Consider the following 18,891-nt stretch of genomic DNA (forward strand, 5'->3'; position numbering starts at 1 on the left):
ACAGGCTGCCCAGGGAAGTGGTTGAGTCCCCATCCCTGGAGGTATTTAAAAGACGGGTAGATGAGGCGCGGGACATCATGGTTTTTGTGGGCATGGTGGTGTTTTGTTGATGGTAGTCGATGATCTTGGAGGTCTTTTCCAACCTTAATGATTCTATGATTCTATGATTCTACCAGATAATTCACTTCCAAAGACATGGTCTTAAGAGCCAATGAGAGTTAGCTAAGTCCTGATCAGCAAGGAGCATGAAGATCAATGCATGGAATGTTTCCACCATGAACATTAAGCTTTAGGAATAGATTCAGACCGTTGCTTTTCAGCCCAGGATTTTCACTTACTGCTGCAGATGGAAAAAGGGGTGGGAGAAAGATGTCAGTCAAGGACAGTGATCAGATCTGATGTTAAAGATGATTTCCAGTACTACATTAGTGTCAACAACAGGTGGATGACCCAGCATTAGTCCCACCCACATCAGTCTGTCATTGTGCATCTAAATTAGAGACGCAGCAAATTCTGCCAGGCTCCCTGGGCAAGGCTCATGTGTGACCCATCCCTCCCTGCTGTGACCTGCAGAAATGGAGCCTGGGTATGTGTCTCCAGAGGAAGCTGTACCATTTTCTAGGGAGGTCCTGGAGCCAGATGCTGTGGTGCCCAGACCCCAGCACATGTTGTAGCATGTACTTGCTGCTCAGCTTGCAGAAGCTGAGCTGCTGCCAGTGATGTTCTCTTCGTTGAACAGGCTGGGTCTCTTCTCTTTCCTTTAGTCAGCGTGACTTCTGATTTCTTTTCTTCTGTCTGTGAGTTAATGCTGGCACTAAATCTTTGTAGAGAGGCTTTTGTTTTGTTTTCTTATTTTAATAGAAGTTTCTCTTGGTTATTTGGGTGGTCCTATCCATCGCGATGCACACAGTTGAATGCTTCTGGAAGCTCAGGGGCAAATTATCCTGGTGCCCAAGAGAGAGAGAGTGCAACTAACAAAGTGCTTAGATTGTGTTTGCGATTGCAAGGCAGCGTTCTTCCTGAATAGTGGGATCTGGGGGGGGAGACTGAAGATACAACTATCTCATCTTTTATGAAGATGCTTTCACCTTGGAAATCTTATTTCTGTATTGTGACAAAACCTACCGTTGGGACTGCCGCTGGGAAGAGCAGCAGTGCTAGGCATTGTCTTGTCCTGCGACTGCAGCATCTATCATCAGATCACAAAACAGGTTTTCTCCCTCTCAGGAAGGTAATTCTTTGTTACAGTCCCTGTTTCAATTACCACTTTAGCTGAGGCTAAAGCTACGTCCACCACAGACAGAGAGCGAAAGCATCTATCTAATACAGACAAAGCAAAGAAGACAGAATGTAACGTAAGATTTGGTTAATTTTCAGTGAACGTCACTTTCGTAGTCTGGCATGTGATCAGCCACCTATAGGACTGGTTTATACAGAACCACCGCTTTCTTAAAACTTTTTGGTTTTGGTTGCATACTACTTTCTAGACTTTGTCTTGAAGTCTGTAACTCACATTAGTTGAAGGATTTTCTTTTCCCCATTAGATCCCTTTGCTGGAGGATTACTACTGTATGTTCATTTTCCAACAGTGGAGAGTCCATGTAAATTATTCTTGAATGTAAAAACAAAATACTGCTTTTTGTAAATTAGGCCCTCTAAGATTTTCGCTTGTGTAATACATCCTTTTATAGAGCATACTCGTAAGGTTACCTATTTTCTTTATTTCTTTAGTTTCTGCTTATTGTAATATCTCAAGTAGTGGAAAAAATGAAGATAAACTGGAGCTGCAGTTACTTTTTAATTTTGTTTGTGCCTGTAGCATCATCAGAATCAGTATCAACAATGCAATGAGTACCATGTGATTGTTTAGGAAAATGGAATACCTTGTCAGAGGAAGTTACAATCTAATTCATGTAACTTTCCTTTTTTTGTACCACTGGCACACAGAGGGAAAAGGCTGACAAACCAAGTGTCTTAACTGAGATAAGAGATTAACAACTAGAAGTTTGTCTACTTAATTTAGCTTCTCTAAAAGCATGAAGCCTGTGGCAGTAATTATCTTGCAGAGCTATAGTCAGTCTGTTAAATAACAATTTTTTCCAGTTGTTGTGTCTGTGTTTACATTTTTCCTATATGCATTTACATTTTTCCTAAGTTGTAACCTCTCATAAAACAAGGTTTTCTCTGGTCAAGTCTCTATTTTCTGCATAGTTTGGCCACCTCAAGTTAAACATATAAATATTTTTTTTAGAATTGAGATGATTCTTTATTGAATGAATTTGACTTGTATTCACAAAATAGTGAACATAATATATTTAATAGAAAAAAGTTCTCTCTTTTTCTTTTTTTGCTTTCTTGCTTGGTTCTGTTTTTCCCTATGAGGATATAATTTCAGTTCTTTGGGTTTTGCCATTAACAAATCTATGATTGATTTTTTATGACAGAAGTCATACAGAAAAACCCTGATTTGTCTTATCACAGAGAAAAGCCAATTTACCCATGTACATATTTCATCTTGGATGCTGAAAAAAGTACCTCCCCTTTCTCTCCCACCCTCTCCCCCCAAAAGTTTGGAAATTAAGTTCTAGGGGTGCATTAATAAATATTCTGTACAAAAGATTACAGTCCTATCACTCTCAGGCCTGTCCTCTGCCCCAGTTAAATTCTGTTCTTTTATTTGTTGCAGATGGGGAACTCAAGGGGATTTCACCACTACTCACCCTCGGCCTGTTGTCAAAGTAAAACTCTTTACAGAAAGCACCGGGGTGCTGGCACTTGAAGATAAAGAACTGGGAAGAGTGAGTATTATGTGTAGAAACAAGAAATATGTGAGAAATGATGTGTAGAAATGCAAGTATTGATAAAACATGCCATAAAACGGTATAAGGTATTCAGTACAGCACCTGCTCTGCTGCAGCTGTACCAGACAGTGCTTATTCTTTTACGGGTGACTTTTCCCAGTGTTCGAAATATGATATGTTGACTTGGATTACCTTTCAGAAACTTGCGTCAGGGATCCATGATGGTTCTCTTTGTCTTGTTTAAAACTTTTTTTTTAATTCCTAGGTGACCTACCAATGCTTGTAGCTATTCAAATAAGGAGTGAAGAGGAGAGAGAGAAGACTTGGCATGTAATAAAAACAGCAAACGATTGGGGAAAGGGAAGGAAGGACTTAAGTGGTAGAAGGATGGCAGGGAAAGGACTGATGGAGATAGTATGTCAGACTAAAATAAGAGTGCTCACCCTTGTACTGTATAAGCTTCCCTTCCCTTTTTATGTTTTCCCTATCTTGACAGGATCATTTATCCTTCTTAGGCCAAAATCAGGGGCTAGAGAGTGCAATCTATCATAGCAAGAGGAGGGTAGTGTGAACGAGGCAGAGAGGGTCTGCAAATCTTGTGCCCCCACCTCCTGTTGAAATTCTCCCCTCTGATATGTAACGCATGGAGGATAGCTCATGTTTTAACGCTCATTTCTGCATTCGGAGTCATGGCTGTTTCTCATTCAAGCGAGGACAGCTTGTTGGAATATCCCTGCTCTTCCCCACTTTGTGTCCTCCAAGTGCAGGCAGGTACACAAAGACAGATTCTCCCACACACTGGGTCACTTGTTAAGGTCAGGACTGTATCCCCAGTATTACTTTATACCCCAGTATACTTCTTGCATCCTCTCGTGTCCTTCTAGGAGGCCTCCAAGGTCACTTGGTCAAGGATGGCTGAGGTGAAAGTGGGATCTGCGTGGGGAAGATTTCCAGTAGGGGTAACACGCTGGCAGGAGCCGGGCAGGCGTCATGGCAGATACAGAGGAGCACAGGGGTGCAGCTGAGCGACCGGAGTCAGCAATATCTGGATTCAAAACAACAAAAAGAGACACTGAAAGGGTGGACTTCCAGGAACTGCATAGTGCTATTAAACGCAGAGAAGTTTCTTCTCTGTCCCTGCTTGCTCAGTCTTTTCAAAGAAGCAAAAGGAAAGTCAGTGCAAAGGTGCAGGGCAGTGGAGAAGGGACTATGTGGCCTTTGTGAACAGTACCCAGCATAGTCATTGCCAAGGAGTCATAGAAGAAAAGAAACATTAACAGAATAAAGGGGCTAAGAATTACAAATGTTAACAGGATCCTCTTGCTCTGCAACCTTAAGTAGCCAAAGTTCAGGTTTAAGTTTGGTCTGCTTTCTTACGCTGCAGCTTGTCTGTGTTTCTAGGACAGGAAGTTAAAAAGATTTTAAATTATTTTAATGAATGGAAACACTTCAAATTTAAAATATTGAATATAGCTTTTGCCTTAACTGTATCCTGTGGCCCCAGATGGTTTGTTTTGTGTTTTTTCCCTGCCTCCTCTTCCTTCCCACTCCTGCCTACCTTCTGACACATCTGTATTTGTCAGCTGGCCAAACCAGTTTAAAGAAGGTAACAACTTTCCTTTCTTGTTTGGGAGTGGTGAGGGGAAAGAGAGAAAATAAAAATAGGTAGTTGAGAGGGGCTAGGGCTGAGCTCACTGCCCTGTTGTTGGATGGAATCTGACCCAGCTTTCCCAGACACAAAGGAAGATATATAAAAGGTGAGGGAGGAAAGAGCAATCTTTTGTTTCTGTTGCTGATTCTTACTCTCCTGTTGTTCTTCGGCAGAGAGTCTGCGTGCTCTTATCAGATGCTCTGAGGTTTGGCACTTTGTACCAGAATTAGGCTATTGAAATCATTGCTTTTTGCTGGGTTTTTCCCCCTCGTCACAAAGGACAAAGGCCATCACCTTTTTTCCCCCTGTGTTAAAGCATGTGCTGAGATTGGGCGTAGCAAGCAGAAGTACCTGAGAGATGCTTGGATACTGGTTTTACATTTTATAATCCATTCCTGATTTACCAAAAATGTCCAGCCCCCGTCCTTGCCCAAAAAATACCTTCTGTAAAAGATAAGTCAGTAAAAGATAAACCTCCCACAATGACCTTATGTACAGCGCATGGTCCTTAGTGGAAAAGAACATGAAAAAGGGCATGCTGACTGTGCATCAGCCTGTTGGGGCGTCTGGTCTGTCCTGCACCTCCCAGGTCTGGCAGTACCCGGGGTTGCTGACAGACACCTTCCAGCTGGTGGTGGTAGACACTCAACTCAGGAGAAGGGGGAATCTGCCAGCTTACCTCTCTGGTTTAACCAGAGTGTTTGAGAGTGGTGGTTGCTAGCTTCAGGGAGATTGGGAGAATATTTGACAGGATTTTTACAAAATAATTTTAAGGTACTGTGTACGCTCATGGTATACATTTTAGCTTTCAAAGGCTTCTTTTGTTGTCGATGTCTTCGTTTTCAGGTTTGAGAGATTTAAATTCAGGTAGCCTTTGAAAGATACAGGATCCCACTGGATAAGTTTAATCCTAATAAAGTTTGGCAACTTTATTCCTGGTAAGTACGCCGCAGTGATTTGCGGGAGCGCAGCTGATTGAGCTAGGTTTGTTATGCTCTGAAAAGGCCTGAAGATACTTCTGCTCATATTTTTTCAGTACTTAAAAATTCAACTCAAACCTGCCCCTTCTGAGGTAGGCTTGCTGTGGACATTAATTCTCATCTGTCAAGTACTTTCTTCAAAGCATGTGTCTTGACCTGATACCACTTTTCTACATTATTGAAGTTTGCATTTCCCATACCCTGCGGTTATTGTGAAGGTTTTGTTCTGTTTAATCTATAATTAGAAATAGAAGGTGGCATCAAGCTACATGATTTGAATTTTGAACTTCCATCACATACCAAAGGGTTTCGTCTGCGACCAAGGGATCGGCTTTTTATGAAAACAGATCTAAGGTGTGAAATGTGGAGCCAGCAAAGGTTTCCCCAGAGCTGCAGTGGAGAAGGCGTTTCCATTGACCCCATCAGTGCACGGCACTGTCTCATGCTTATGAACTTAAGATGTAGGCCCTGATCTCAGTATGACGGCACTACAGATCCTCGGTTTCAGGAGGAGACACTGCTGATTTCCAGAAGTAAGTAGCTCAGGGCGGAGCAGAAGGGATGCAGGCTGGTGCTTTCAGTAGAGAGGGCAGACCATACTTACAGCTTTACATACTCCCGGTTGGGAAGCAGAGGCTGGGGGCTGCTCAGCCTCTGCTGCAGAAGTCGCCAGGTGAGCACCGAGCAACGTAAGGGTTGTTGTCTGTACTTGACTTCTCCCTTCAAGGCATTAAGATGTGCTTAACTGACAGGAAGTAGTAGTTACTATGTCACTCATCTGACATTGCTCTCTTCCTCTAAAAAAAACAAAATAAATCTAGTCGTGAATGCCAAGAGAAGATTTTGCTTGCTGGGGGATATTCTTTTGGCTCCCTGCTGACCACTTTAAGTGTTTTCAAACAAAAAACCAAATCTTTACCTTTATTCTCTGTTCTACACAAACTGGAGGATAGTTGGACAAATTCAGTTTTCCACTGAAAGAAAAATGGGGACATGTGCTGCACACGAGGGGAGAGGATGTTATTTGGATTTGGGTTCTGCAGAACGTGAGCTTCTGGAGTCGCGGTCTGTGTCTGTGGTTGTGCGGACCTCTGCATAGAGCGAACCACTGAATTTAACTTCTAGAAAGTGAGGCAGGCTGCATCTTTGAAGCTAATTTTCTTCTAATGAGGAACTGTTAAGAACTTACTTTATTCAAATATCTTTGAAATGTGTGGCACAGTTTTAATGTGACTGACACTGATCTGGCTGCTTCAATAATTTTTGCACGTGCATACAGAAGGCAGAATTGATGTTTGCATTTGTATGTGCAACAACTGATGAAACGTGAAGAAGCCTTCAGAGTTCGGAGTAAATACTTCTGAAAAAATCAGCCTGGTGGTTTCTGAAACTCAGGGATCTGACACCACGTTTCCTTGTTCAGTACTTTGTGTATGAAGATGTTCAAACCTAGTAATTCAAAGTGACAGCCATTGTGCTTGCTTAGCACACATGTGAATACAATGTGAGAACAGCAGGTGGTGTTTGATTGCTGATACTTCTTGAATATAAGAATAGTTCAGCTTTGTCCCTCTGACTATTTAATTAAAAGGGAATTATTGTCTCACAACCTGCTTGTCACAGTCAGCTGCAGCCAGCAATAATTAGCTGTGCACTTATGGTTTTTTTTCATTGGTGCTGTTACTCTGGGTTTGATTTAAGGACATTACAAAATAGCTCTACTGGCTAGGTACCCATACTTGCATGATTGCCTAGTTTCTGAATGCCGACTGCACTGGGCTTGTTGGTTATCTTCTGTGCTGCATTCGAAGGGCTGCTGAGCAGAGACGATTTCGTACTGTGAATATGTTAATTTAAAGCCTGCCATCCTGGGGAATGTGTTTCTCAATTTTCATTTTGAAATGACTGAGGTTTTGCAGGTCTGAGTTTTTCTGTCTTTTTTTTAAGTTTGGAAAATGTAAGAGATTGCTTCCACTCCCCCTTTTTCTCTTGCTTCGTGAGCAGTCTGCCTGTCAGCACCCTGCTATGTCTGGCTGAGTGTTATTGTTTCCATGCTAACAGGGGTTTTCTCAGTAGCTTCTCTGAGAATGCCTCTCATCAGAAATTCTTGAGATATTTTTCATTCAGACATGCTATCTCTTAGATTTGGGGGCAAGCTGTTTGGGAGGGACTTAAAGACAATTTTTATCAATTGCTAAGGTCTATTAAGGTAAATGTTCAGCTGGCAGCATCAGCAGAGGTCCATTGATTGCATAAATTGCAAAATCTTCCCGCTTCTTTGTCAACAACAGTATTTTAGATAGCTCTTTCACCATGCTCCTGTTCAGTTTTTCTGTTTGATTTTTGTTTCTTTTTAACCACCTGTTAGCCGAAGCCTTGTCTCAGTGTTTCAGCTGTAATACAATCATAGCTGAAAAGCGAGAGATCGCTCAATAGGTGAGATAATGGAGCTTGTGTAAAGTACTCATAAGCTCCCTTGGTGATCAAGCTTTTATTAACCCTGTCTTTAGGGGTTCCCTAGGTGAGAACTTCTCTAAGGGAATTACTTTCAAGAGAGCCATCTCCTTTTCTCCCACTTCTACCTCCAACCTTATCCCTTCCCTTAAGCTTCTTTTGCTTCATCCTCCTGGCGGCAGTGCATCATGACTTAACGCTCAGAGGACGTGAGTGCGGTGCTGTGCTTGGCAGGCTGCTGCTGGGGCGTTTGAGGGAACTTCACTTCTTGTCACGCTGACAGCAGCTTCTGGCTTTCTGACATTAACCTGTCTTTGGGCAAGGGGCTGCCGTAACTCAGAAGAGCTCCAAACTTTCAAGTTAGGGGAGAAGGTGACTTGAAAGGAGTCAGTAGACATTTCTATCAAAAACAGGTAAGTGTCCCCTAAGTAAGGCTGGGGCCAGAGTTACACAAACAACATAACATCAAAGGGTCTCTACACTGTTACTAGTCATCTATTTCCTATCCCAAACCAGCTTCAATAATTTTTGGTCTATAACGCTATTTTCAAATCAGTAAAACAGAGTGCATTTAACTAGGAAAATTTCCTATGAACTTTGCTCAGACAATGACCAGCAGCATAAATTTGCATGTGCCAAATAGTAATGGGTGCTTATTTCATAACATAAAATCTGCTTGTCCTCTCTGCTTGCACTGGCATCTTTTCAAATCACTATATTTTAAAATATGAAAGAAAAAGCCTTCCATAGAATGAATTAGTCCTGTCGCATGATGAAAGCTTCAACAAATGCAGTTGAGGGAGCATATGATCTTATGTGTCAGGCACTTGCTGTTTTTCATAGTTTTAAATAGTCACAAATTGAGTTAGAAGCATCTCTGGTAGAGCACGGGAGTTAGAGAACTTGGTTTCTCCAGTTCATTGTGGGGTTTCTTGCATGACCACCAGTGTATTGTTTATTCTGAACAGAACTCGCAATGCTGCTTATGATTAAGGCCATGTGACGTAAGATTCAGTTCTCAATTGCTTGTAACTTAGCCAAACCTTAAGTGTTGAGGCTAACATTTTCATCCTAGGTATGGAATAAGATAAAAAGAAAACGTGGGTTTGGTCAGTGGCAAAAAGCAATTATTTGTAGCACCATTTGTGCTCTGGAAGAGTACATCAGGCATGGGAACTTCTTTTGTCTCATAAAACCTTCTGGCTTTCCTGTTGGGGACCATGCAGTTTGAAGAAAGGACAGGAAGCAGGTGCCAGAAGCAGCAGCGGCTCCCTGGGATGGCAGGGAGCAGGGCAGGATGGGGGACACCAGGGCAGCCCCAGGCATCAGGCACCTCCCTGGGGATGGGGGTAGGTTGAGGGTTTGGTCTGCTTTATGAAGATGGCCCAGGCTGTGTTATGAAGAAGAGGCTGTTGATGGGCTGCATATTTATTTTCTTTAAGGTTGTGTGGTGTGAGCTGTACTGAAGGCAACATAAGGGTTTTCTGTAATAGCATGTTAAGTGACATCTGCCTCTCAGCCAGGGCATTAAGGAGCAGCTGCAGATCTTCTTCATTTTCATCTTTTTTGCTTGTGACAATGAGCCAAAACTTGGCACAGTCTGCTCAGAATTACCATGACTACCAAGGTCTGGTGCCCAAGCTCTGAGATCTCAACATTTGTCTTAGACCACCCCAACTTGTAAAAGCTATCTCATTTCAAATACTTGGGTCACAAGAGTGGGTAACTCCAGCGGTTGGGTTCAATTCTTGAATATCATGTTTTTGGGTGGAAGTAGGGGATGGGGAGGGGGAGCAGCTGGGACGCGAGGACATGAGTTGGCTGAAACTGAACTTGGCCACAAGTGTGGGATGGGGGAAAAAGTAGAGATTATCTTGACTCTTGATTTTTCTCAAGTGTGCTTACGGCTTGACAGTCTGCTTGCCTCTTAGCTTTGTTGGTCCCTTTTGAAGGCTGTGTTTTCTTTTGACAACAGGACAACTGTGGCCAGGGATAGTTAGCTTGAGAGCTTTATCTGAACACGGGAATACCGACAGGAGGTATTCCTATTTCTGCACAGCGCTTTTGACTCTGAACCTTCTGTTTGGTTATCTGCTCTGAGAAAGCAAGACTGTCCCAAGTTTGTTTTGTTCAAGCTTTCAGAATATTTTGGACAACTCAACTTTTCTTTCATACCTTTAAAAGAAGATATGATCAATGTGCCAAAGATAGAGGAGAGTTAATAGTTGCTTGGCTGGATTGACTGTTTGGGTCAGGTGTACTTCAAATAACTTCTTCTATTGTGATCCAGCTGGGGACTTAAATACACAACTGAATCACAATAAATGATGGTTAGTTAAGTCATTGAATGATATTAGCTTCATAACTTTCAACCTGTCATATTTTAAGCCCAGGAGAGAAACGTTTGCAGTCATTCATAATTAAGAAACAGTGTTTTGAGAACACTACCTTGCACAAATCCATAAATGTGTTGCTCTATAATATTTAAGATTTCTGTTTTTATTTTACATCCAAATGAGGAGAGACATAAAGTGAACTTGCCACTTTTTCAGTTACAGTGTGGTCTGAGGAAAAGTAATACTAATATAATCGGACCACATGGTCGAGTATTTTTAATGATCATGAGATGATTGAATTTACCGAATTATCTCAGCCCACACTGTTCTGATACTACTAATTTGCCTTACATCAGCTGAAGCAATACAATGCACAGCAGCTATGTTTGGTGTGTAGCATTCTGGTCATTAATAGTTCATTATACTTTTTACTGCAGATTACCTGTTAGTTCACTTATTGCAAACGCAGTCCTAGACTAACAACTCTGTGTTCTCTGTGCTGCTGCTGAATAATCTCCTATGGTGGTATTCACAGGTATAAGAACAATAAAATAAGATAAATTAAAACAAAATAAAATTTAATTCAGAAATGTATGATGTAGTAGGAATTTTATGAAACTTTTAGAAGTTTTAGGCACAGTGAAAGAGTATCCTGTAGGTGAGTTTTATATCCCCCTGAGAAGACATATGAGTTGATACCATTTTATTTTTTTAAAGTAGATTATAGAACAACAACTAGAAGGTTGAAATCCCTTAAGCAGTGCTGAAAGGAAATCTGAGACAGAACAGCCTAGAAAGTTTCTCCATGGACAAGGGCGCTAACATTGCATGGCAGTGTGCCACAGTGGAGAGAATGCTTTTAATACAAATTTCAGCAACTTTTTACTTTTCCTATCAAGGAACATTTGCCCAGTGTTTTGGTTTCAGTGGTTTCATGGGAGCTTACAGTTTGTGCCACCTGATGATATGGTACACAATGGTTAGCATTGTCTTTAAGGGCAATATTAGTATGAAGGTTATTGTGAAGATAATTAATGCTGGTCAAATGCTTCGTGTGCATGTGTGTTTGTGCGTAATGATAGAAAGTTTGATGACAAAGTTCTGTTAGCTTTCATTGTTTAAAGCTGGAAGGCATGACAAAATGTAATACAAACACAACACAGTGCATACTTAAATATTCTGCCAGATACTTATTCATTGTGAGAGGTTTGAAAACGAAGCTTCAAAATACTTCTTTAAAAATTCAGAAAAGGAATTGTCAGTACTGAACTTATGAATTAATTATACACTTGTCTGCTTATATTTTCATCAGCATTCTAAAAACTCAAGAAGTTGACAGGAGAAAGATGTCGCTTGAGATGCATGAGCTGTAATAAGCTGTTACAGGAAAAGAGGAACTGCAGCCTTTAGAAAAGAAAAAATTCGTAACGTCACCTACAGTCCTATGTGAATTGCCAAGTGATTAAATGCAAGGAATGAATAATAATTCTGTTTATTTAATCTTGCATTTAAAAAGATAAACAAACTAAAAATAATTTTCTGTTAGATACTTCAGAACTCAAAGGTTGCCATACTCATAATGCTTTTACTTTTTTTTTTTTAAGGGATGGCTTTTACTCAAAAAGAAAATCAGCTTGTTTCTTGGGAAAGAAGGAATAAGCTCTGTTATAAATAGTATTTGCTATGCATTTGCAAAAAGGAAAAAAAAAAGTTGCCTCCTGATTTATTGAAACCAGAATACACTTTTTCTTTTCCTATCTCTTTAAAAGGTACTGAACGTACTCAATAGTTCTGACAGGTTGTTTCTTCCACTGGTGTTATAAAGGTTGCACACTTGATTAGGGGTGATGCATCATATTTCTCTGCTTCGCTAGAGTTCCTGATATTAACAGGACGCAGGAACGTGTTTCTGCAAAATACTGAGATGAGAAGCTAAAGGCCTTCAGCTTACGTCATCTTTCAGATGATTAGATCTGAATGACACTATTGTAATATTTTTGGCTTAATAATATCTGTTAGCTTTATGCTTGCTCGGATTCTTACTCAAATCCTTGATTTAACTTTCCTAATAACACAGAAGAGAATATATTGTGTTTTATATATGTGACACAAGGCACAAGGACTACGTATAAGAAATTAACTTGATGGTTAATGTTAAAACTAATTTTAGTTTTCAAGAAATAAAAGATGTAAAGAACACTGCTTTTTAGAGTGTTGTTGCTTTTGAAATAGTGCTTCGTGATAATAATAATTCAGAACCCACTGAATGTTATGAAAGTCTCCCAAATAGCATGTTTAGAAGATTTTAGAGTCTAAATTGATTCAAAAGTAGTGTTTATAATAAAAATGAAAGGAAATTATGTTTCAGCAGCTAGACTTGTGACTGTGGGAAGGATTTCATGAAGTAGTAATATTTAGTTGTACTAACTATAAACGGATAAACTTTCTGGCTGGTAGATAAATAAATATTTACTAGCTTGTGACTAATATTAATCTAAAATGAATGGTTAGTTAGTAAAACTATCAAGAAATTTATATAAATGTTTTAAAAATCAAATATTTAAAATTCAATGTTGGCTTTTTTAATATGTCTACCACTGTAGATTAAACAAAAGGTTTGTATCATATCATATGTGAACTGGACATGGTATCTTACATTTATTATACTCCATTTGCAGCAAAAATGTTTTGGAATTAATATCCAATTTCTGTGATTTTTACTATAATTGGCTTTTATTAATGCTAAAGATCAAAAAATGGGGTTGGTAAGAAAGAGCATGTTTTGGTTTTCTTCACTCCAGCAATGTCACTGCTGGAGGGGCGATCTGTTGCATAATGCTACAGCAAATTGTTTCAGTAGGATGTTTCCAGCAGAGCACTGGGTAATGTAAAAGTTTAGGTCCTTGTTTAATTGTACATGACCATTTTCAAGTGTCAACTGTTCCTTTTTGTTTAGAACTGTTAATTCAGAATGAACTAACAGAGGAGGAAATTTTATTAGCTCATAATATGAAAATTCCCATTTGTAAGAAAATGAAAGAGTTCATTTTGGAAATTCGTCTATTACAATAAGATTGAGTTAACTGGTTTATTAGATTTATGAAGCCTTTTTTAGTCTTCTTTCAGATTGGAGGAGATGCAACAAGAATCTTCACTGCTTAGAAGTTTCCATTAAAGACTAGCAGATTTTTTTTTTGTATCAACTCGTTGAAGTTTTTATTTTATGACTTGCAGGTAGTGTTGTATCCAACATCCAATAGCCCAAAGTCACCTGATCTCCATAAAATGATAGTCCCCAAAAACAGCCAGGACAGTGACTTGAAAATCAAACTGGCGGTGAGAATGGATAAACCACCTCACATGAAGCACTGTGGGTAAGTGTCCATTTTCTGGCTGTTCGTATTTATTATTTTGCCTCATTGTGCCTGTATTTAAGCATATGTAGCTAAAAACATAAAGTTTGTAAAACAGTATAAATGTGTATAACAGTTCCTATAGTATGGAATTGTGTTATATCCTCATTTTATACATAAAGTTTGGAATAGTCAGGAATAACATTCATTTCAGATGTTCAGTGATGTGTAAAGGCAGATGATGAGCTAACTCTGAAATGCAGAACTAAGAGTGCGGTGTCATTTAGAAACTGGTTTTGAATGTTACAATTTCTAGCACTTTGGGAAAAAAAGTTGATACTTAGGAGAAACATATTTTTCCATTAAAATAGGAATAATTATATACCTGAATGTGATGGTACTTGCAACATAGCCTCCCCTTTTCTTTCTCTGTCCGCTGTATGGTGTTTCTCTTGAAAGGAATTCATACAGAATACCAGTTTAAGGATGTTTTTTCTGTCTAACGCTGAAACTATATGGAATAGATTATTCATAAAGACAGCTCCCCTAGCCAGCTGCCACCGCTATTCCTCATCCCAGCTGCAAAACCAGATAGTGTTGCCGACAGCAAGCAAGGCTGTATCTGTTGTTATAAAGCAATTACCAGGGCTGTTTTCCATCATTTTAATTTCTCCTGAATTAAGTAGAAGTACATTTCAAAAAAAGAGAACTATTCAACATGTTAATGTAGAATTAATGTAGTGGCCATAATATTTAGATTTCTTTTTAATCTCCTCGTGTTAATATTCTGCTCATTGTATACAGACAGCAATTGCCACAATTTCCTATATTCAGTACTTTTTTAAAAAAAAAAAAAAAAATACTTTTTTAAGTTTTGGCAAAGCTGTAATTGGTTGGGCTGAAATTTCCCAGGTATCAACCTCAGCCCTCATTTTGGTTTTGGGAAGCTTAGACACAAATGATCAGGACTGTGACAATTAGACTTGCTGGCTGGAGACCTGCGGGTGGTGACCAGGAGCTGGGAGGAAAGAGAGGGAAACCAATCGTCAAGCCAGCGGGGGAACTGGAGCTACTGTGCTTGGAGTCTGGGACTGAGATGAAAAGACTTAGACGTAGGGCTACAAATACGTGAATAAGGGAAATGGGATAATGTGGCAGGAGAGAGCAGGAAGACTGGGCTGACATGAGTAAGTTGGAGCGTAGAGGACCTAGGGAGGAGAGAAAAGTGCTTGTCTGCACTGAAGCATGATGCTCTCCTGTCAGTCCCCACCCCACACCCCATTCGTTTGCACTGAGCAAACACCTCTGAAATGGTTTGGTAATTGTGGCACATCCTTGTCTAGGTTCAGTCCACTAGCATGGTTTCAGTCTCCTGCTGCTGGAAAGTATTCAGCCAGTCGAAGTAGTGAATATTGCAGGGTTGGCACGGTGCTGCCTGTGTTCTTCAGTGGTTTGTCAAAAGGCAGCCATGGGGATGGGATGACTTGAACATCAGTAATGACTAATACTACATAACAGATGCATCTAACTTGCATGTGACCTGGTTCGGTTGCATACTCCACACTACAGCTACATCAGGGATGTTGTACTCCCATGCACCTATCCCAACAGATGACTGGGAGAAGTCCCCATTTTTGATCCGGTCACTGATAATGTTGGGGTTGTGCTGTCTGCAACCCCAAGTAGGGTATAACATGCAACTTGTTTTGACCTGGGTCCAGAAACAAGGACAAGGCTTCAATGCTTCCTCCCATCGTGCTCCTGGGTTTCCCAGAGGCTTTCTTGGCTGGGAGCTGTTCTTCTGGGGTCTTCAGGAGGGTCTTCCTAACCCCCCAAGTTTGCTTTTCCATACTGGTTTATGTCACTAGTCGTCTTGTCTGAGCATTAAATGGTTGCCCAATCAAATATTACTTTCAATAACTTAATCCAATCATTATCCCTTTCATCTGCTGCTGCTGGTTACTTCCTCACATTGATTTTGAATCCTAATCTTCTGGCACAGTTGTTTACTTCTTCATTTTACTTCAGGGTTACTGCTGTCACTATTCTCCAGGCAAATATTGTTGTTTTTCCCACCAAAAATGCTCAAGGTCAGTCATCGTTTCCCTTTCTTTATAGCCATTAGCTGTAATGATTATTACCTACACGTTTGTCTAGAAAAGTTAGAGCACCAAGGGAGGGCTGTATGGACTCCTCCACCATAAATATACGTGAAATGAAATAAAAAGTTAATAATTCCTCCAATAACAGTTGAAAAGGTTGATGAAATACTCACTGGAGTTGCAGTGAGAGGAAGGAAGAGGGTGTTTGTTTGGAGGAAAAAAAACACCTGCTAGAAGAATTATTAATGGTACCATCAGGAACCATTAATGTTATGAAAAGCCATCATGCAGACACTCTCTGCAGCCTTCTCTTGACTTCCTGGGTGAATATAAGTATTAAGTGGTCATTTGCTATTTTTTCAAGAGAGATTCCCTCCTGCTTCAACACACAGATTAAAGCTGTTCTGGTTCTGAACTGATACTGTGTTATCAGAGAAATCCTCATTTGTGAAGAGGCTGGAAACATGCGGTGGACGATGGACAGTATTACAGGAAAGCAAAAGAATATTTTGTGGTTAAGGTAGTTGAGGGATGCCTGGAAGAACTGGCTTTTATCCCCGTTTGTGCGACACAGAAAGACCTGCCTGTAAGAGACTGAAATGTTTCCACCTATAGTAACTTGTGGTTTGTTATTTGTTTCCTGTGCCCAGTTTGATAAACTGGAATCTGATTTTATAGAGATGCCCAACACTCACAGCTACTAACTGAAATCAGTGGGAACTGTGCTGTAAATATACATTGTGCTGTTAGAGTCCGAATATCCTAAAAATTAGATCTTCATCTTAATATCTGAAGCCTAAAGTTTTTAGTACTTCAGTTCTCCCGTTATGAAGTGAGAATTATACCACCTCCCAGTGTCATAGACATTTGAAGGTAAATCTTGGGAAGCAACTGGTAGGAAAGGTTCCTGCACACCTCACGAGCTGGGGGAAGTGGGGCACGGTCACTTCTCTAACACATGGCCAAAGGCTTATACTCTGCCAGGCAGCGTTATTGAGGTGCCAGGCTCTGCAGCTCCCTGGTGAACCTGCACGAGGTAGAAAAGCAAATAACTCGATTCTCTCTGTAAAGCAATGTTTGCGTAACATGCAATGAAACAGGCCATAGGAGAAAATAAAGTGTTGAAGAGCTGGAAGGCAGCTGCTGCTAACCTGAATAGTGAAAAGGGCTGGGAGGTTTTTGTTTATTTTATTTTATTTTATTTTATTTTATTTTTGATATGTGGTCAGATATTTAACAGTGTCATAGAGTACACAAAAGGGGGGGAAATAAAAGGATGAAAGAATGTGATCATCCTTGCTGCTGGAATTTCGTCACGTTAGCAATGTTGAATTTTACAACCTTAATAACAGACTTCTAATGTAGTTAGTGTGATTATCCCAGTTAAGTTATAATTCTTCAGTTTATTTTTCAGAAACATCTCATGCTTTATCTTTGCCCAATCTTTGAACTAGACAACTTACATTTTCTGTGTCGGTCTGAGTTAACAAGCTAACATACAAGATTCATATTTGTCTCATAGGAGAAAAAGGCAATCTGTTGGCATTAACTAATGCCTTTCAGCTGAGAATCTCAAAATTTATTCAAAGTTGAATTATAATTTTACCCCACAGCCAATTGCAGAAAGAGGCATTTTATTAGATTAACGCTCTGTCATGATTAAAAATAATAATAATGGTAATAAGAGACTGTTTTTTCAGATATGGGAGCTATGCTCAAATATTTCAGTTTCTGCAGCGTCAGCAAAACCCACAGGCCCAAGCTAATTGTGGGTTTATAGTTTTACTCCTTCAGAAAAGTTTCTTCTGTTTAACACTGACTTTACTTATTGACACAGGGGTTATGCTGAAAGACTTCAAAACCTGTCTCGCGTTTATGCTTCAAGAATACTCAGTTTTACAAATTATACTGTCTTGTACTTAAACTGAATTTTTAATTCACAAATAGTATTCTGGACTGCAGCACCTTCAGATCATGTTCTCTCTTTGGGTTTCCACATCCATAACAAATAATTATATTTCAAATAAAATTATAAACTTGGGATTTTTTTCATTATAAATTGTAACCTTTCTAAGAGCAAGAAATAAAAATCCTTATGACTCATCACTACTATGAATCTCAATAGCAGTTCATTTGTACCTCTGTAAAAAAAGGTAGCTTTGCTAACCACGTTACTTTTACACTAGTGTTTATGTTGTCATGTTCATACAGCTAATCTAGTGCTACTCCACTAATGTGATTTTTAAAAAAACACTTGATCAAGGAAACACTCCCTGATTTTTCTATGCATTCTGTTATATGCTTAAAAAATAAGGAATACTCATATACATCTTACAGTAAACATAATCCTATTATTTATTTTAGCTAATATTTTTTATTCTTGCATGAAAGTCTCTCAAGGTATGAAACAACCCAAAGGATATGTAACCATCCTTTTCCATTTAAACTCTGTCAATAGATTACAAGGGGAAACATGCACAGCTAGAAACTGAGTAATGACAAGGTAAATGTCACTCATTAATGGGGATTTGTAGAACAGTTCCGATTATTAGCAATTCATGATACTTCAGATTCCTTTCTCATAATTTGTAATATGTTTGTCATCTTCTCATAGAATGTGGTAACCTTTTCCTTGTCTAAAATGCAGAGCACATACCAGATATTTTTTTATCTTCTTTATTAAGGTAGTAAAGCCAACATCCATACAAAAGGAAGTTTTTTAACATTTCTATTAACTTATTCTGTTGCAATCTTGAATCTAAAACAAATCATCAGAGGAAATAAGCAAAATTTGACCTAAAAACTTTCTATATAAAATGCTAAAAGCCCGTTTATTTCTGTTGAGTTAGAATAGCAGCGTTAGGGAGCTACTGTTTGCTTCAGGAAGACTCGCTTGGCTTTCCTTAACTCGTAATTATATTAGGGTTGAAAACCCAAGCAGGACGGGTTAATCCACTCAAGATATGTGGGTTACTGTAAATACCTTTTCTAATGAGACGGTTTTTTTCAATGTGCCTTTGCACATCTGCGTGCATTTAAAGCATGCATTATTTCTAAAAGTAGATTTTGTGTCAGTTAAGTTGTCTGTTAGCATAGCCTAGTGGTTACTAAAGGGAATTATTCTATCTAGAATAGATATCTAGATATTTCTAGAATCTAGAAAATAAAAAAGGAATACTGAGATTTTTTTAAATAGCTTGCTTTAAAAGGATTA

At 39.4% G+C, this 18,891-nt stretch overlaps 1 protein-coding gene across 1 annotated transcript in view; it reads left to right on the plus strand.

Moving 5' to 3' along the window:
* CADPS2 (Ca++-dependent secretion activator 2) overlaps positions 1-18,891 on the plus strand; it is a 307,048-nt gene that overhangs the window by 140,145 nt on the left and 148,012 nt on the right. The window contains exons 7-8 of the mRNA XM_009332287.1: positions 2,687-2,798; positions 13,457-13,596. Of these exons, the coding sequence (XP_009330562.1) occupies positions 2,687-2,798; positions 13,457-13,596 (252 nt within the window). The remainder of the gene's footprint in view (positions 1-2,686; positions 2,799-13,456; positions 13,597-18,891) is intronic.

The sequence above is a fragment of the Pygoscelis adeliae genome, unplaced genomic scaffold (genome assembly GCF_000699105.1).
Source record: "Pygoscelis adeliae isolate BGI_AS28 unplaced genomic scaffold, ASM69910v1 Scaffold9, whole genome shotgun sequence".
NCBI classification, from domain to species: domain Eukaryota; kingdom Metazoa; phylum Chordata; class Aves; order Sphenisciformes; family Spheniscidae; genus Pygoscelis; species Pygoscelis adeliae.